The sequence below is a fragment of the Pseudorca crassidens genome, chromosome 15 (genome assembly GCF_039906515.1).
Source record: "Pseudorca crassidens isolate mPseCra1 chromosome 15, mPseCra1.hap1, whole genome shotgun sequence".
In the NCBI taxonomy this organism is placed as follows: domain Eukaryota; kingdom Metazoa; phylum Chordata; class Mammalia; order Artiodactyla; family Delphinidae; genus Pseudorca; species Pseudorca crassidens.
The window spans coordinates 45,858,853-45,879,343 of record NC_090310.1 but is presented as its reverse complement, the minus strand read 5'-3'; the positions used below and the strand labels follow the sequence as shown (position 1 = coordinate 45,879,343).

At 41.4% G+C, this 20,491-nt stretch overlaps 1 protein-coding gene across 3 annotated transcripts in view; it reads left to right on the top strand.

Annotated features, from left to right (window-relative positions):
* MACROD2 (mono-ADP ribosylhydrolase 2) overlaps nucleotides 1–20,491 on the top strand; it is a 1,985,215-nt gene that overhangs the window by 1,800,941 nt on the left and 163,783 nt on the right. For all 3 annotated transcript variants that reach the window (XM_067707453.1, XM_067707452.1, XM_067707451.1), the window contains exons 10-11: nucleotides 8,463–8,507; nucleotides 15,656–15,739. In XM_067707453.1, the coding sequence (XP_067563554.1) occupies nucleotides 8,463–8,507; nucleotides 15,656–15,739 (129 nt within the window). The remainder of the gene's footprint in view (nucleotides 1–8,462; nucleotides 8,508–15,655; nucleotides 15,740–20,491) is intronic.

Here is a 20,491-nt window from a genome sequence, read left to right as displayed (position 1 = left end):
TTCTAAATTTATTTTATTGAAGTGCAGTTGATTTACAATGTTGTGTTAATTTCTGCTGTACAGCAAAGTGATTCAGTTATACATATATGTATTCCTTTTCATATTCTTTTCCATTATAGTTTATTATAGGATGTTGAATATAGTTCCCTGTGCTGTACAGTAGGACCTTGTTGTTTATCCATCCTGTATATACTAGTTTGCATCTGCTAATCCCAAATTCCCAATCCATCCCTCCCCGACAGCCCTCCCTTTTGGCAACCACAAGTCTGTTCTCTATGCCTGTGAGTCTGTTTCTGTTTCATAGATAAGTTCATTTGTGTCATATGTCAGAATCCACATATAACTGATATCATATGGTAATTGTCTTTCTTTGTCTGGCTTACTTCACTTAGTATGATAATCTCTAAAACCATCTATGTTGCTACAAATGGTATTATTTTCATTCTTTTTTATGGCTGAGTAGTATTCCATTGTCTATATGTACCACATCTTTATCCATTCATCTGCTGATGGACATTCAGGTTGTTTCCATGTCTTGGCTATTGTAAATAGTGCTGCTGTGATCATTGAGATGCATGTATCTTTTCAAATTATAATTTTGTCCGGATATATGCCCAGGAGTGGGATCTCAGCATGTGTCTTTTTTTTTTTTTTTAATAATTAATTTATTAATATTTTGGCTGTGCTGGGTCTTCGTTTCTGTGTGAGGGCTTTCTCTAGTTGCAGCAAGTGGGGGCCACTCTTCATCGCAGTGCACGGGCCTCTCACTATCGCGGCCTCTCTTGTTGCGGAGCACAAGCTCCAGACGCGCAGGTTCAGCAGTTGTGGCTCACGGGCCTAGTCGCTCCGCAGCATGTGGGATCTTCCCAGACCAGGGCTCGAACCCGTGTCCCCTGCATTGGCAGGCAGACTCTCAACCACTGCGCCACCATGGAAGCCCTCGGCATGGGTCTTTGAAAAGTTGTCAGTCTCCTTCACTTGCTATTCACTCTGTAGTCCACAGCAATCATGCAATTCTCTCTACCCTGCTACCGCCACCGTCCTTGTGGAGGTTATCAGAACCTCTTCAATGGGTGAAGTGTGGTTACTGAAACCAGTGCATATTCGATCACATGACTCCACATGACCTTTTGCAACCTTTATCTTACTTGCCTGGGCAGCCTTTATCCTGTTGACCATTCTGTCCTCCAATTCTCTTCCTGCCAGCCCTTTCTGGTATCCTCACTGCACAGGGCCATCTCCAGCCAGGAGTCCCTCAGCATCTCCCCATCAACACATCTAAAACTAAATCCAAAGTCTCCCCCCCAACCCCATCTTCCCTCTCCTGAACCCCATATCTCAGTAATTGGTACCATCATGTACCTATTTGGCCAAGCCAGGAACAGCAGAACCATGCAGTTTTCTAAGCAATGCCTTTTATTTATTCATTTATTTATAAAGTAATGAAATTTGAGTGTTCCTCTAGACAAAGGACCAGCTTGGGGTGGGGCGGGGGTGGGAGAAACAATTTTGGCTTTTTAAAAAACTTTCTCCTGACCCTCTCAATGACGTTGCATAACATGGAGTTAGCAATTTGTTAGGTCCAGAGGGTCCCAGTTTTCAACGTAACGGCAAGATGCTCACTCTGAAGAATTTCTCTTTATCAGTCATTCTTTGCTTGGAATTTCTGCTTTGTCAAGTTTCTCAAGAAGCCATGAGGATACCCATATCTTCCTTACTTTATGGAACTCCTAAAAAGCTTGGAGCACTTTATTTTTGCTAATAATATTTCTTTTCTCTGCAAATACAAATTGCTCCTAGAGGCCCTGGATAATGAGTTATTTAAAAGATAAGGGATACAGAAGCAGCCTGTGGTATGAAAATCAAGCATTAAGAGAGAGGACTCGGATGCACATGAGATAAAAGCCAGAAGAAGATCATCTCAATTGTCCTACTTGACAGACTTGCCCATATGTGTAGGTGTCCCTGAAATTTTGAGGAGGATATTGTATGATCTGTTTCAAGTACCTGTCAGTTTTTTGTCCCCCCTTGGGAGTGGAGAGGCTGCCTTAATAGCCCATGAGGGTAACTTTTTCCTTTGTTACACACTCCTTTTTCCATGCAACCCACAGGCCTCTTTAAATCCAGAGCTAGTCTCCATCCATGTACATGTTTCTCAGCCAATCTAAGGGTCCTGGCCGTGGACCATGATAACCATGCCCTCCAGCTACGTGCTAGCTGGGTGACTTCAAGCACATATATCTCATAAAGAGAATAACTGTTTCTTACTCTCAACAACCATGTGGTGTGGGCATCCCTTCCCAGCATCAGTATTGGTTAGACATCCAAGTTATCTCAGCTTGGATATAAAACGAGACAGCTACTGTTTTTGAATGATTCTCCTCTCCAGCGCACAAATAGTACTTTTTAAGATCGGCTTACATGAGCATCACCTGCAGGGCTGATTAAAACAGAGTGCTTGATCCCTCCCCCAGAATTTCTGATTCAATAGACCTTTAGTGGGACCCAAGGGTTTGCATTTCTAACAAGTTATCAGATGATAATCATACTGCTGGTCCAGAGACCACACTTTAGGCTGAAGTTCTGTGGGATTTTGTAGTCTGTTTGTTTGTTTTTTATTCTTTTTACTTCCCCCAAAGGCTGCATTAGTGATGGGAACTCTAGGCAAGTACAGGAGTAAGGCACGTCCTAAGCCATTGCAAAACACATGGTATACTTTATTTTTCAAAGAAGTGTGGGACTGTTTGTTACTGAGAAATGAGCTGCTTCTCTGAAGACAGATATCTTTAAGACAACAATCTTTCATAGTAACTCTGTCTCCCATAAAAGATGAAGTAGATTGACGTTAAAGTAGGTTACATGCTTCCTTATGAAGGAGTTTCTGAACTGCATAAAGCTAGGTGTTACTGAAAACTGGTTATTCATGGGAAACTAGTTGTTTTTCAAACTTGTTTTTGACCAAAATAAGAACTTTAGTCATATTTGTAATTTTTGTGCAGAATTCAATAGGATAATCTGACAGAGAATGATGTACTGAATAAAAATTGTATCCATTCTGAAACTGACATCAAAGAGGCCCCTTAAGATGAAATGAAGCCTTAGTCTCTGGGTGGTCTCTGCTGAGGAAGGGAAGGGGATTTTCCGGAATTGGCATTTCTGAACACACAGAACAATAACAGCTGATAGATTGCTCTCTATTTTGAAATGGTATCACTCTGGCTGAGAACCTTTTTTTTTTTTAATTTATTTTTGGCTGCATTGGGTCTTCATTGCTGCACGCGGGCTTTCTCTAGTTGCAGGGAGCAGGGGCTTCTCTTCGTTGCTGTGCGTGGGCTTCTCATTGTGATGGCTTCTCTTGTTGCGGAGCACGGGCTCTAGGCACGTGGGCTTTAGTAGTTGTGGCTCGCAGGCTCAGTAGTTGTGGCTCGTGGGCTCTAGAGCTCAGGCTAAGTAGTTGGGATGCATGGGCTTAGTTGCTCCTGCACATGTGGGATCTTCCTGCACCAGGGCTCGAACCCATGTCCCCTGCATTGGCAGGCAGATTCTTAACCACTGCGCCACCAGGGAAGTCCCTGGATGAGAGCCTTTTATTTTTGTCCTCTAATGAAGAAGTATGATGTTTGAAGAACTGTTAAAAAGGGCAGCTCTCTGCCCATGCTCCATCCATCTCTTAATTCCTTCCCAATTTTGAGTGGCATGACTCCCCATTTCCATAGGCTATCATCTTCTTTTATACATTGTCTTTTGGTCCCTGCTTTTGTTTGAAAAAAATTCTTGCTAGAAATGTGTTGCAAAAATATGGCTCAGGTGAGCACATTATATAGAATAATGTTGAACTAAAGTGGATTTCATTAATAAGTAATGGCACTTTAGGTACTTTATGGGCCAAAGTACTCTTGCTTGATTTTAACACAAATACCAAAATATTAAGGCATTTATTTTTAGTAAATTTCTCTCATGAAAACATGTTATCGCTCGAAAGATGGTATGTCATTCCTCTGCTTAAAGTTGCTTAGTTCTCAGGATGAATTTAAAATGCTTCAACCTGGTATACTAATCAAGATTCTTCATAGAAACAGAACCAATGATATGTATATGGAAAGAGATATAAGGAATTGGCCCCCACAGTTATGGAGGAGCTGATTTTCACTGTGACCATCAAGAATTACCCTTGTAACACCCCAGATCTGCAGTTGACAGGTGGAAACCCAGGAGAGCTGATGGTCTAGTTACAGTAGGAGTTTGAAGGCCTAAGAACCAGGAGGGCCAAGGGTGTAGTTTCAGTCCAAATGCCAACAGTCTTGAGACCCAGAAAGAGCCCATGTTCCACTTTGAGTTCAAAGGCACAAAACATTCAATGTCCCAGCACAAAGGTAGTCTGGCAGAAGGAGTCCCCTCTTACTTGTGGGAGGGTCAGCCTTAACAGATTGGATGAGATACATCCATATTAGGGAGAACAATCTGCTTTACTCAAGTCTACGGATTCAAATGTTAATTTCATCCAGAAGCATCCTCCCAGACACTCCCAGAATAGTGTTTGGCTCAGTCTGGGCACTCCATGGTCCTGTCATGTTGATACATAAAATTAAAATTAACCATCATATTCAGCATGGAACGTGGAAGATCCTTTGATAGCTAGAACAGATCACTTTAACCGTAGTTCCTCCTATAACTCTTCCCTTCAGCCATTCAGAACTAGTTTTATTTCCATAAAAGCATCTTGGCTATTCATATCCAGGTGTTTTTAGCTGCTTTTCCCTCTGCTTGAGTGCGATTACCCTTGTCTTAGTTTGAATACCCATACCCCACCCCGGAAGCAGACTTGAAACACAAATTCAAGTGGAGATCATTTATTTGAGAGAAAATATCAGGAAACACCAGCAGGGGAGTGGAGAAGCAAGGCAGGGAAGGGAAGGAAGGCAATAATGGTAAGTTTTAAGCCTATCACCACTAGACCACTGGGACTCTATCCTATGCTTCGGATTGGGGAGATTCTAGGAGACAGTGTAGAACACGCCACGTGAGAAGGGAGCTGGAGGCCTTATATGCAAATCCTGTCAGTCATTTTGTGAAAGGCTGCCCTGGGCGGGGGATGGTAATTCCATGACACAGCAATTCAGAGAAAGCCCTCAGGCAAAGATACCCAGGGGCTGGTGGCTGGAGGTCAGGCTGGCAAAGCACTGAAGCGTGAAGGAACAAGGGGTGTAGGCAGGGCACCCACACCTACTGGGCACCTAGTGCAGCTTTCACTTCCCCCTGGCTAACTCCAGCTCACCCTTTGGACTCAGCTTAAGCCTCACTTCTTCTGGAAACCATCCATAGACCTCTCTGACTTAGCTGCCTCTTGTCTGTTTCCCAACAGAACTTCTCACCTGCATCAGGGAATCTGTTACTTCTTCTTCTGATTGTTGTCTTACTTTTCTATGCCACCCACTTCTTTGTGAGCTCTTTGAGGGAAGGGAGTGTCACCTTGTAGCTCCAGGGCCTTGCATAGTTCTGGCACATGGTGTTGGCCAATAAATGGTTAGGCAGTAAAAGTAGGCATCATAATGACATGATAGCAGTAACAGCCAGTATTTATTGATTGTTCCTTCTGTGCAAGCATTTTACATGTATTAGCAACTCTAGAAGAATGGTAATTTTATTAACCCTATTTTCCAGATGAGGAAGCTGAGGAGTGGGTTTACATAATTTGCCCAAGTTTGCCCAGCTATACATAGTTTGGCCTGGAAGTGAACCCAAGCAGTCTGAATATAGGTCCTGGATTTATTCTTAACTTCTGTATGAATAAGTGAGTGAGTGAGTGAATGAGTGAATGAATGAATGCATAATAACACCAAGTCTGATCCTTCAACACCTTGGGAACATTCTGGGGATGATGCTATCAGTACAGTCTATAAAGTTCAAATATCAACTCTGATGTCACATTTCTGAGAACCCTTCCCAGTAGCCTTGACTGGAAGCATCTGTCCCTCCTCTGGTACCTTTTGTAATGGCACTGACTATTCCCTACCATATGTTCAAATTTCTCTGTGTGTCTTAGTTTCCTTACTATTGATAAGTTACTAGATAAGTTTCTACTTAAGTGTCTGATTCATCTTTGTATTTTCTGTTTCCCCAAGCACCAAGCCTTGCACCTACTAAGCTACCAATGAGTGTTTGTTAGAAGGACAAATGGACACCTGGGGGACAATCAGAGAGATCTTTGACGTTTCCTTTATTTTCCCCTAGAAACTGTACAGACTTTTCCATCCCACTCTGAGATTCCACAGAGTCTGTTGTCATGGAGATGGTTCTAGATATTTTAGTCGGTTCTGGAAAATAAAATTCTGTTTAAATATATTAAGTTCAGAAAAGAATCTGTGAAGATTTTACTTTGTAGCATTTAGATAATCATTTGGTTAGAAATCACATTTCTAAGAAATAGCTATTCTTCCTCTTAAAATTATATTCATAGAAAGAATGAAAGAAAGAAATATGCAGAAAATCACTAATGTTTCTAACAGTCTGAATGGAAGAAAATTTACTTCTTTAAAATTTAACTGTGACCATCAAGAATTACCCTTGTAACACCTCAAATTAAAGGCATTTTCCATTCCTACTAGTATATTGCTAATCGTCATTAATAATTAATACTTAGAAGAGTGCCATATTGAATAAATTTGGCTAGGAAGTTGCAAATCTTTACTGAGTCCTTATTGTTTACAGACTGTCTTCTAGATACATGCTGTCCTAATATGTAAGAGATACTTAGAAATATAAACATAAGAATTCTCCAATTTGACTAATAAAAAATCAGAGAAAAGTAAAAAATAAAGCAAAACAAAAAAGTCAGAAATTTAATTCAGCAGAAATTTCTTTATTGATTCTACTGTATAATCAATTGCATTAGATGCCAGGGAATACAAAGGAACATAAGACATAAGCTTTATCTTTGAAGAATTTATGACCTAGAAATGGGTCTGTGGAAGACAGGTAGGTTAACAAGTAACAAGACTGTGGGATTTGATGGTAATAATAACTATTATTTAGCACTTAATGATGTTTCAGTAGCTGTCCTAGTGCTTTATGTGGTATTATCTAATTTAATCCTTATAACACCTCTCTGTGGGAGGCACTGTTATTATCCCACTTTACAGCTGATGAACCTGAAACTCAGGAATATTAGGTAATTTCTCCAAGATCAGATACCTAGTAAATGAGTGGATATAGGGGCCAGTATGCAGATCTAAGCCTAAAGGTCCTTAAAGTCCATACTCAGAAGGCAATAAAAATAAGGTACCAAAGGGGACACTATTCATTCACACTTGGGTGGAGCAGATGTTATGCTGCCTCAGCTTGGCCTGGAAGGATGAGTGTGAGTAGAGGTGGAGAAAAGCATTGCTTCCAGGACTGAGGCAAGTAGGGGAAGCTAAAGGAAACCTTAAAAAATTGGGAAAAAGGTCAAGTGTTGTCATGTGTGTAGGTGGCAGCATGAGTGGAACAGGGGTGGTGAAACTGAGAAAGGTGTTCGGAACCAGATCTTGTTGACCTTGAGTGTTACCCCAAAGAGTCTAGACTTTTCTCATTAGACAGAGAAGAGTCACTGAATGGTTGTGAACAAGATCAGAATTGTATTTCAAGATTGATTTGGCAGCTATGTGTAAAAGGAATTGGTGTCAGAAGTGGGAAGAAGAAAAGGGCAGCTGGGAAACCACAAAACAGGGAAGGTGAATGGCATTGAGAGCTGGAATTTGGATTGTAATAATGTGAGCAGAGAAGAAGAAACATGGAAATAGGACAGGATTTGGCACCTCCTAGATGTGAGGAACACTTAAGGAGAAGAGATGATAACACATATTAGTTCAAAAAGCAAATACACCATTCAACAGGCAGAGGAAGTACACATCTGTGTCCAGTTAAAGGGACCTACAATAGGAGATGATATGAGGGGAGTTAAATGGGGATGGAGCAACTGGTGGGAGCATGTGAAAGCACATGGTTAAAGGTGTGGATTGGCATGTGTAGCAAACAAGCACTTTTTCTGGTGCAATGCAGGGGTTGGACATTCTGTCAGCCTACAACCAAATAGTGATGCCTGCATTTTCTCAGAAACTTGAGGTGAGCATACATACCTTTAATAAATGCAGAAAATGTGGCATTTAAAATCTGTGATTTTAATATTTTTAGGAATTAAAATGACCGAAGTGACCATATATCACTCTGATAAATAAAACAAATTATTTCATATATAGTTTATTATAAATATGTAATAACTTTTAAAGGAAATGTAAACCCTAGGTGTTAAATTGTGCTCTAATGTGTACACTTTCTTCTTAATTTAGCATGATAATATAAGACAGTAGAAAGGCATAATTTAACACTCTTTTCTACTGTTTTCTTCAATTTTTTATTAGTCAAATTGGAGAATTCTGGTGTTTCTAGCTTTCATATGAGTTTTTCTTTGTTTTATTTTTTAATAGATGATAATAATGAAGAAGAAGACATTGACATGAAAGAAGATTCAGGTATTAAATTTATAATTTTATTCTTACAGGATAGGCAAGGATCATTTTGTTGTTTATGTATACCTCATATTTTCCAAAGAAAGACAAAATAAGGTTAATAAAATAGAAATGTACACTCAAGGTTATAAACTAAGGAAATGTTATTATAAAATAACAGCTAATGCAGTTATGGTATTTAAACATTAAACTTGAATTTGAGCTTCCTGATAGCTAAGGTAAAAATGGAACATGATGTTGTAGTTAATAGAGGTGTGTAACAAATCACCCCCAAAACTTAGTGTCTAAAACACCCACTTACATGCTGAAATATTCTATGGGTCAGGAATTCAGACCAAACACAGCAGGGGTGATTTGATAATACTACTCCACAAAATCTGAGGCCTCAACAGGAAGACTTAGCAGCTGGGGGTTAGAATCATCTGAAGATTTGTTCACTCATATGTCTGGCTGGTGATTGACAGGGCTGTTAGCTGAGACCTAAATTGGGGCAGTTTTCTGAAGCACCTGTGCATGGCCTCCTCCTGTGGCCTGGGCTTCCTCCCAGCAGCCAGCTTCCTTTTGATTTTTTCTAGAGAGAGTGAGCAAGCCAGACACATATCCCTTTTAAGACTCATCCTCAAGAATCCCATATAATTACTTCCACCAAACTCTTTTCTTTGGAGTGGTTATTCACAAGCCCACCCAGGCTCAGAGGAGGAGAGAATAGACTCAGTTTCCTGATGGGGAGCGGTGAGGTTCTACACAGCAGGTAGGACCTGAAAAATGGCTGAGGCCATCTTTGGAAAATGCATTCTCTACATATGATGTATTGCTCTCATTATCAGAAAGTGAGATACATGCCTTCTCCTCAAAAACAACCAGTGTTTGGTGAGAGAAATCTAGTGGTTAACAGCATTGGCTCTGGCCTGAGATCAATATGAACTTGGTAGCGAATGCATGAAGCAATAGGCCTGGATTCAATCCTAGCTCTTCCACTGAATGAATTAGAGTTTTCTGAATAAGCCTCAGTTTACACTTCGGGGGGCAATAACTCTTACCGTACATTCTTGTTTGGGGGACTAAATGAGATATCATACCCGAAATGTTCCTTGGACCATAGTAAACGCTCAGTGGATGATTGCTTTTCTCACTCAGTATATCGGACAGATATTAGAAGGCATAGGGCTTAATTCTCTGGGATGAGAGCCCCATGTTTCTCATTTTGGCAATCACACTGCTCTAGACACGAAATGGAGCCAGTTTTCAAAACTGAAATAGATATCTTAGAGGCCCTAATTTTGTGTGACATCCTGTTGCTGCCAGAACTCCTTACAAATCACTGACAACCTGGGTCTGAGCAACTCCACGAACAGGGAGCTCTTTAAACTGTGAGGCAGACAGTCTCGTTGGGCAAGGTTTGGTTAAGATCGTCCTTTTCCTTGTGAAGTTACATCTCTCCCTCACCTGACCTCCCACTGTCTTCATGAAGGAGTAGCATCAGTTCCTTTCCTTCATAACAGTTCACTGGAACAGTGACTGTAGCTTCTGCCCACTCTTGTTCCTGTGGTCTCCCCAGGACCATGGACTCAGAGGGCATGAGAAGCAGACGGAGGATCTCAAAGTCAGGAGCAGGAATGCAAGAGGTAGAATAGGGACTATACAGCAGCTCTGGGTTCCCTACCTGTATCCCCTTGGCTCTCACTGTTGTTGTATAATACCAACAGCTTTCTAAGGAAAGTTCTTGTGACTTTCAGCTGAGTGCTTGTCTCTGTTCATGAAAGAAAGCTCAAAGTACCGGGGGGTTAATTTCTCTGGAGCAGACCTCAGCCAAGGTTGGCCGACAGTTGGTTGATCCAGCCAACCTCTTGCAGGACACATCTGAGGCATGTGCTAGACCGGTGCTGCCCAGTAGAAATACAACGGCAGCCTCAACTGTGAGCCTGATATCTAATTTCGTATTTTCTAGTGGTCACATTGAAAAAGGTAAAAAGAAAACAAGTGAAATTAACTTAATATTTCATGTAATATAATATATCAAAAATATTATCATTTCAACATATAATCAATATAAAAATTATATTAGTCAGATATTTTACATTCTTTATTTTTCCATACTAAGTTTTTGAAATTTGTGTGTATTTCACACTCACATTCCAAATCAGACTCTTCACATTTCAAGTATCATTGGCAAAATGTAGTATTGGACAGCGGGATTCTGTACCATCGCCCAGAGGCTCCCAGCAGTATTGAGCCCTGATTGTCCACAGCAGAACTTTCTCACTAGCACACTAACTGGTTGTCCTCCCTTTCCAGTCTTACTGCCCTACTCCCCTCTGGTGCTTCCTGGGGTAATCTCTCAAATTAAGTACTTGCACTCAAACCTTTCTCTCAGTGTCTTTTTCTGAGAAAATTCAACATAAAACAAGGGCTCCGCTTGCCTTTTGTAACACATAAAGCCCAAGGCAAAGTTTCAATTAAAATATCCATTCCTGTACTTAGGTAGGATATCTTATTATTTAAAAGAACCATAGGTTGAAAAAAGACATTAAGCGGTCACCCTGTCTTAGAGTCCATGCATTTAATATTAATGCTTGCATTTCATGTGTGTGAATGTATCCTGCTCGTGTGAGGTATCCCTGGAATATCCTTCAGTCATGGGGAGCACTGCCCTTTCAGCCAGACAGTTTAAGGAGCTTATCTTGCTAAGGATCTTTGCCTGAAGTGACATAAGTACACATTTCTAGGCAAAGGGGGTTGACTTCTTAATGAGGTGCAGCTAGCTATCCGAACCGCTGAGTGAGTTCAAGGAAATCATTATTAATGCTAATGCAGAGCCCACAAGGTTGGAGTCAGCATTTGAGGTTTGGGGGCCTTAAGTGGGTCATTATTTCTGATTTTAGTCCCACCAAGTGTCCTGGGGGTTTTGTCTCCAGCAGCTGGATTCAGCTGTTCGTGTCACACTGAATGGCCCAAGGATGCTAAGTCACTCAGGCAGAATGGGCTTGGGAAGCTGCTCTCCATTCCCAATATCTGAGTGCTGGGGGACTGTGTGCAGAATGGGTCCATGGAGGCCCAGCTGGCCTTGCTGAATATTGGCGAGCAGGCTGTCCGTTCAGTCTCACGCTCAGGTGTGCGGGTCTCTGAGAAGGGTCTGATTGAGCCTCCGAAGACCATGAACTGCTGGCCTTCCCTCTGCCCTGCATCACCTCTTCTTCTCATACAAGTAGAAACGCTGAAAGAATTTGTAAGGATACCGTTGATGCCAGTGAAGGGCTGCTTGGGTGAATCACCCAGCCAGCATATGCTAGTGAATGATAGTGGATAATAATTTGGATATCAAAAACCAGTGAGGTGCTGGGAAACGTACTCTCTGGGTGGGGGGGAGCCCCAATTTGAAGAGTTTTCAGATGTCTTGGGTATAAATATGCCTACCATGGTATTGTTCAAGCTGCCAAGCATGAGTCCAATGAATGTAGGAGTGGAGGAGAGAGAGATCCAACCAGCTGGGGCAGGCTGGCTCCCATCAGCCCCAGCACACCTCTGCCGAGCCAGGTTTTGAGGGTGTACCTTGTGCCGATCACTCCACATACATGAGCTCACGTAAGATACGCACCAGCTCTAAGAGACGGGGACTGTTATTATCCAAGGCTTAGGGGGATTAGTTCCTTGGTTATATAGTAGAGACAGAATCCCAGTATCTATATCTAACCCGAAAGCTCACATTCTTAACCCTTGTGCTCCTGTCTCTAGACTCTAGTAATAAGGAGAAGCAAAAGCATATCAAATGGTATCAGATAAGGTCATCCTAAGGAGAGGCTCTGCCCCCATGGGAGGTGGTGGAAGCCGCCTGACTTAAATGCCTAGGATCCTTTTTAAGTCCTTTAATTACTTAAGCCGAGCATAGAAAATGTTTCCCTATGTCCTTTCATTTCCAAGACCATGCACTCTTGAAATGGACCCCAACCTGAGCCCCAGGGGCAGAAAATCAGCAGCCACCTATGGCAGGTCAGCCACCTAGGAGCCCGGAGCACTGTTGAGCTCCTCAGGGAGCAAAGACATGCGCATAACAACACCCCAGCATTCCAGCCTCTGCCAGAAATAGAGGCAACAGAGACAGTATGATACAATGTCAAGGAGAAGCATGGGGTGCTATTGAGGAATGTTCCTCTAGCTTCCCCCAGGCCAAGAGGGAGAGTAGAAACATGGGCCCAGAGGCCATATGTAGCAGTGACTTTCATTTAAGTGTCTCCATGGGTGTTATGAAATGATACTATACTATGTCATAGACGACTGCTCATAATTAACATGTATCCGTGCCCGCTGACCACCCCAGGAGTGCCCTACGACTTCTTCAGAAAGGAAGCACTTGTACTTTTGGGGCATGTAAATAGCTCAAAATGTGGGCAAATAGATGTCTTTTTAAACCTCACCCATTCCCCAAGAATTCCCATTCAGGTGGGAAATCAAGAATTCAGAATTTAGTTCTCAAAAACTCACTTTCAGGAAATGCTGGTTTGGAGTTGAACTCCCAGCAATGGAAAGTCTCCTCTTGGTCCCAGTTGCAGATGATGCATTTCAGGGGATGGAAGGGTTAGCGTCTTCTCCCAGAGATATTGCAAGTGTTACTCTGCTCATTTTATGAATCCCTTTGAACCCAGCATCTGTGCTCAGTGAGCTGTTCCAAGCATCTCATTTCTGTTTTTGCTGAACCTATTCCGAAGGGTCAGTATCCATCTCGCACCTGGTGACAGAAAGCTGAGGGAGTTGCTGATGTAGTCGCTGGCAACATTTTTCACCCTGGTCGTGGTAATGACCTGGGATGTGACTGCCTTGCAACCACAGAAAGCCTAACGCTAGTGCCCAAAAACCTTTGTAGTCCATAATGCCAAAGTTTTTAATAGCACATCTATCAAACGCATTTGTTTTGTTCTGTTCTTTTTATAATAAATGGGAAAAGAAAAATGAGTCGCCATAACTCTGTAGTGTAGTTATAGAATCCTGGAGTAGGTAACAGCTGCTAAAATGGTGAGAATTACGCACAAGCCCCATTATATCTTGGCCTTAAAGAAAGGCCTGGGTGAAGGGGATATAAAACAGAATTTGAAATGAAATTCTCAAGGCACTGCCAGATACCAGTGACACAAGAGAGATTACGGAAGACAAATGCCCTTTCTCATGGAACTTATATTCTCAGAGTAGGGGGTGTTTGAGAAGGGAGACATACATTAAAGAAATAAACAAGGGGACAAGATAATTTCAGATACACCAGATGATGTGTTTGCGAGAGATTTTCCTTGCAAGGACCCGTCACATTAAGTAGTCAGGGAAGGCCTTTCTTGGGAGCTGAATTTAATCTGAGATTAAAAGATGGGAAGGAGGTAGATATATGAATGAATATACGTGTCAGGGGAAAGGCAGAGCAGCAGGTGTAAAGTTCCTGAGGCAGGAACCAGCCTAGAACTGATTGAAGAAATGATTGAAGGGAGTTAATAAATCTGAAGCCAGAGAGCAAGTGGGAGATGAGGCTAGTGTGGTAGGTGGAGCCCAAGTGACACGTTGTCCTGGACCATGGAATTGGATTTGGATCTTATTCTAAGAGCAATGGTTTTTAAACAAGCAAGCAAGCAATGTGATATGGTTTATGTTTAAAAGATAACTCTGGCTGCTACATGGAGAATAGATTGTAGGGAGATTAGAAAGCTAGAAGTTAGAATTCAGGTTGTTGTAGTAACCCAGGTAAGAGATGCTGCTGGTTTAGACTAGGACGCTGATTGCAAAGAATGAGCACAGTAGAGGAATATGGGATCTATTTTGGTGCAGAGCTAATAGGACTTATTATGGTGGGATTGCTTTATAGGAAAAGTAATTGAAGAGAAATATGAAGGATATCTCGGTTTTTGGTTTGAATTCCTGGGTAGATAAGTCATACCATCCCTTGAGATGTGGAATACTATAGAGAGAACAGGCTTGCAGACATCAAGAGTATTGTTCTGGCTGTGTTGTTTGAAATGCCTAATGGGATTATTTACATAAGTTTGAAATGCCTGATGGGAGCTGAGTAAAGGGGAATCGTTAGAGAAAAGTGGGGTTCAGGTAAATCCCAGCCCTGAAAGGACAACGGGGAGGTGGTTGTTACAGGGCCCAGAAGACAGAGAGGGCTGTGAGGAGAAGGTCAGCTGACAGGAGCTGTGACCTTAGATTGAGGGAGACAATCAGCCCTTGAAGACTACTGGTAGCCTAGGAAATAAATGCCCTGGGCTCCCCATTGGCTGGATCTAACAGGAAGCCGGTGAGCTGGGGAGTTCATTGGTGCGGTCCATAGAGAACAGTCTCCCAGAGCACAGGGGGCTGGGGATGGGGGGTGAAGGGTGGAAAGTGGATCTGAAAGGGCAAACAGAAGACATCCAGTCCAAATGCAAAGTAAGATGCCACATGGGCCATTGAAGGCATAAGCTTTGAGAAGTGGAAAGACCAGGACTGGAGATATAAATTAATGCCTAACAAAGTATCCGATGCCCAAATGGGATGAATTCAATGATAGTTTTCCTAAAAAGTGTCTTCAGAATTTATATTACTAGCCTTCTTGGATAGACTTGGTTGGGGGACCATTGAGAAGAGTGGGAAGGATAATAATTTAATCGGGGACATATAGAAGTTTTTTAGACTCTGGATTACTAAAGAAATCTGTTCGATAGAAGGAGATAATTTCAAGCCCCACTGTAACCCCCCAAAATGAGATGACTTTACAGCTCGTCTAGCCCTACTTTGAGGGCTAAAATGAAATTACGCAATGGCAACTGTCAATGAAGCCATGAAGTTTTAAATCAAACTCTCCTGGAGAAAAACGTAATAATAATTTGGGGTTGCTGTGTGGGAAATGTTTTAATTTAAAAAAAAGCACTTAAGATTTCACATTTGTGTGACTCATTAATAATGGCAATAAAAAAAAGTGTTTATGCTTAAGCTCTAAGTATAAGTCCATGTTCATTGGAGAAGCACAGGTCTTTGCCAAAGTTTAACTTGGCCATAAGACAGATAAACCTGCATTTAAGCTTCACTGTATGTGTGGGTTTAGTAAAAAAATATATGTATTATTAAACATCAGCATAATTTTGAACCCCTACCGGTAAATATTTAAATAAAAACGTAGTAAATCTTTGTGCTTCCAGAGGGGTTAGAGCCAAAAGACCGCTCTCCACCCCACAAGAAGAGCAAAGCAAAGAAGCCAGAAGGTTCCAAGGACGCTAGCAAGGGTAAGTCCAGCTCTTCCTTTCTTAAAAAAAAAGCTTCCATGAAAAGAAACTTCTGTTTAACTTTTCAATTTTGTGGATGCTCTCATATTCAGATATTTCTAAGGGTTAAAGCATCCCCGGGCACGTCTTTCTCCTTTCTTAGTACGTTTACTCTCCCCTGAATATGAGAATGAAATAGTAGATTCAGGTTTAGTTTGTTAAGGGAAAAACCAAATGTAAAAAAATCGTTTTCTCAGTGTGACGTATCTTTCGTTCCTACAAAGTGTGAAGTTGTGGGTAGTGCTTACCAGTTAGGTGCTCTGAAATCAGGCAAGGGTGAAGGTCCAGATCTGTGTGTGACGAGTTGCATGGTAGCTATTGTCTTATTGGATCATTTGTTTTTCTCATGAACACATTCTGAGTCCAGAAGCAAGCCTCAGGAGTGGGAGATGGAGATGCTTCCTGTCTTTAGTGTTCTTCTCTCCTTTCTAGAAGCCAATGTATGTTTGCGTTTATGCATTGAATGGGCATGCCCAACTGGGCTCAGTTTTATGAAGAAACGACACGCCCTCTCTCTTACTTAAAACACGAGTACACTTATAAGATACGCAAGTTTTTCATTTAAAATGGTATCTTTAGGTATTTTGTAAAGTGATCCTCTAACCTAATGGTATGCATGAACTTCTAACAGTGGAACATAGTTATGCCTCTACTTTGTTGCCTGGAGCCATGCTTCATCCACTGTGAGATGGCGAGTACAATAATGCTGATGGTGTCTGCCTGGGTCTTTGGGAAAGAAGATGCCAAGATGAAGTAGAAGGGCAAGAAAGTACTGGGTGAAAGGGGAGGAGCAGACGAGGGAGCAGTAGGTGAAGGAGAGAAGGAAGGAAGGCAGATGCGCTGGAAGAGCCTCCGTCTGCAAATTAGTCTGAGTCTGGGGAAGCCCAGGCAAGGACTGGATAAAAGGGCTTTTGCATTGGGCAGGAATGTCTGGGCTGCAGGGTCCCCTCCCCCCTGAGGGCTCTCTGGCTGCAAGTGGCTTGGGGAGAAAGTGACAGGAACATAATACTGCCTTGAATCCCCAAAGTGTGGCCGCTGCTTGCTGTCAGCCAACTTGACTCCCAGCATCAGGTTGTCTCTTGAAAGGAGACCTTGAGCACCTCACCTCCATGACTGCACAGCCTCTGTGTGCGTGACGGGTTCTAAATAAGTCATGACACTCTTCTCCCTCATCCGGGCTCAGAACCAATTGAGGAGGCAAAGCTGTAAGAAAGTTGAAGTCAAAAATATTAGCTTCGTTACTAATGAGGTTAGACCAGAGCTCTGGTTATGCTGCCCCCAGATGGGCTCCCTAATGCTGGGTTTCACTCCTGAATATGAAAGACTCTGCCCCCTTAGAAGCAAGTACCACTGTCCTTGGTATCCTCGACTGCCTGGATAGAGGCTGCCCTGGTGAGAATAAGCTAGGACATGTCCTCTCTGCAGGCAGGTGGATCTGAGAGAGACACACCACGGGGCTGTTTCTTCTCCCAGGCTCGCGCTAGGTAAGGGGGTGTGGAGACAGGCGTGGCAGTAAACGTCCTCTGCCCTCTGGGTGAGGTGCAAGGGATAAACAGTAGAAATAGTCTATGTAAAGTGCCTGGCACGGGTCTGCTTTCCATTAGTGATGGCTATTCCATTATAATTACTATCATAATCAGGACCATGATAGGGTACACATTGTCCTAAGTCACTGAAATGTGCTGGAAAGTTTAGAATCATTCAGAGAACACTTAGAACCATGGAGAAGGGCAGCAGCTCTCTCATTGGCCGGAGGGGGTTTGTTGGGATCTGATTGGGAGACTAGTCAGGGTTCCACCTCCTACTAGAATTAGATCATTTCCTGGACAGTCTCTTAAGACCATGATTGGGAAATGGATTAGGGGTAAAACAACAATTGCCCTTTCCCTGGAGAGGCTCCACCTCACTGAGTGGTTCCCATCACATGTGTGACCCACATCAAAGGTTGTTTTCCAGAGCCTGAGGCTGCTGTCATTTCCAAGTGTCACATGGGAGGTGGCGCACATACAGTGCAGCAGTTCTGTCACTTAATTAACAAGGGAATTCTTCTGAGTTATTCCTTCAAATGTGTGAAAACTTCATTATTTCCTAAATCATTTGCTTTGTTTAGGAAAACCATCTCATAATCCTAATATGACTAAATACTATGTCTTCACCTCACCCAAATATGTCATCCCAGAATCTGCTCTGAGTCACAGAAGTGCCCTCACTGTGGGTTTGTTACCAGGGGCATTTGGTCTGTGGCATCATGGGGAAATGTAAATGTTAGTCACGCTACAGAAACGTGGGGATTGCGTCTTTGTTCCTAAGATGCCTTCCAAGATAAGAAAGGAAAAGCTGCTGGGAAAGGAGTGAGAAAGGGAGCAGAATCTGACATGCCAGTGGTAGATGACGGCATGATAGAGGACTCGTTATTTATCAGTACTTTGACAAAATAAACTATGTCCTGTATTCAGGTGTTGTATTGTTGCATACGTCTCACTTCCTCTTGTGATTCAAAGAGTTGCAATCATTCTTTCCTACTGGATATGCAAATGGATTAGTGTATCACTGGATAGAAGGGGAATGTGGGTCATGACCCTTCTCTGCAGTCTTCCTACTTTAGAGTTATCAGTCCTTTTCCAACTTGGTCATCTCTCTAATATGTTTTAGTAAGAGAAACTTCTGGTATTTTTATTTAGAGATCACTCAGCCTGAATCCCCACCACTTGGCCTCATCTCACTTCTCTCCTACCTTTGGGTTCCCTGCCCTGCTTCCAACACTTACAGGCACTACTGGTCGCCTCAGCTCACCCTGTAATGTGCATTCTCAGACAGTGTCGTGGAGAGTGGAGTTGGAGCACAAATCCACTTGTATTTTGCAGCACATATCACCATAATAGCTGTATTTTGATCCAGAAGAAGAATCTTGAGAGCATATGGTCAAATTTTCTCATTCTCCAGAGCCGTTTTTAAAATAAGCTGCAGACAGTTCTTTAACTTGCCCAAGTCTATGCAGTTGATTAATGTTTTAATAATTTTTTAATGTTTTAATAATAATTTTTAATAATTTTTTTTCTGGAAACAACACAGCTTCTCTAATCTTTTTCCCTTTCTCTCTTCTGGAAATTAGAACTCGTTTTGTTGAAGGAGGAAATGTTGCCATCATTACAGCTTTGAGTGAAAGCCAATATTATAAATGTTTAAGTATTTAACTTTAAATATTTAGCTTTAAATATTTAAATATGTAACTAAAGTATTGAACATCAAATTTTAAAAATCAAACAGTTTCTAAGATTATTTGCATTTTTTATACTGTGGACTTTTGGATATATAGTTCTATTTTCATTATTTTCATTGAAATTTCGTGGACCACAGTATACTTTGATTTGACCCGCTGCAATGCAATGCCAATAATGAAATGATTAGCGATTTCAGACCACTAACTGTTTGTCTGGCATGTGATAGAAATGGTAATGCTATCCATAAACCAGCACATCATAGGCATAGTTGTTTGAAAAAAGCCTGATTAATACCCATTCCACCAATTGCAGCTCCCAATAATTTAAACCAGTTTTATTTCTTACAAAATATTTAATTGAAAGAATATCATTACAGAATCTTAGCACCTTTCATAAAACGTGCTTTTCTCAATCTCTTTCCTCTATCCTTCACAAGTAGATCCTCTAGAAGTTCCATTAGTGAAGTCTCTCAGGCTTTGTCTGAAAAGATGTTATTTTCCTTTTTTTTTTTTTAAGGTGGTTTTGCTGAGTAAAAATTCAAGGTTGATAGTTATTCTCTTGCAACATTTTAAAGATATTTTCCCACAGTCCTATCGATCCTATAGTTGTTAAGAAGTAATCTCTCAGTCCAATTATTGTATATCGTTAGGTTTTCTGTCTTTTCTTTCCAGCTGTCTTGATAATCTATTCTTTATCTTCGGTGTTCCTCAGTTTCACTGTGGTATACCTCAGTGTGGCTTTCTCTTTATCCTCCTTAGGATTTGCTGTGCTTCTTGGACACGAACATGGGCATCTTTCATTAGTTCTGACAGTTTTTCACCTATTACCTCAACAAATGTTAGTTCTACACTACCTTCTATTCTTTCTTTGTCCTTCATGACTCTTAACCTACATTGCATTTTTTTTTTCTGTGCCACTATCTCTTTGATGGTTTCTTTTTCCAAGTTTATCATTCAGTTTGCTAATTTCTATTCAACTTTCTTCAATCTGATGTTTAACTCTTTGCTGAGTTTCTTATTTCAGTTATTATAGTTTTCATTTTTGTAAGTTTTATTTGGTTCTTTTTCAGATATACCTAGTCACTCTTTATTTAATTAACACATAAAATATCTTAAAAATCTGTATCTGAAATTTCAGTGTCTCCACTCTGTATAAATCAAAATTCTGCAGTTTATTTTTTCTGCAGATTCATGCTTGTAGTTATTTCCTTGTGTGTTTTGCCTTCTTTATTGCCATGTTCATTGGATTTTTATTTGTGGGAATTTTTTGAAGTTGGATTAAAAGCTTATTTATTTATATTTTGTTTTCTGAAATACTTGAAGATGCTGCCAATTTAGGAATCCCTTAAACTACATATTTGGCTTAAAGTTGTATTTCTTGTTTTGTTTGCTGTTTGTCCTTAAGCCCACATGAGTGCACGTATAAGATTAGGAAATCTCAACAGATACTTTTATCTTCCTTTTTTCCTTCTCCAGCCAATGCTAAGCTGAGA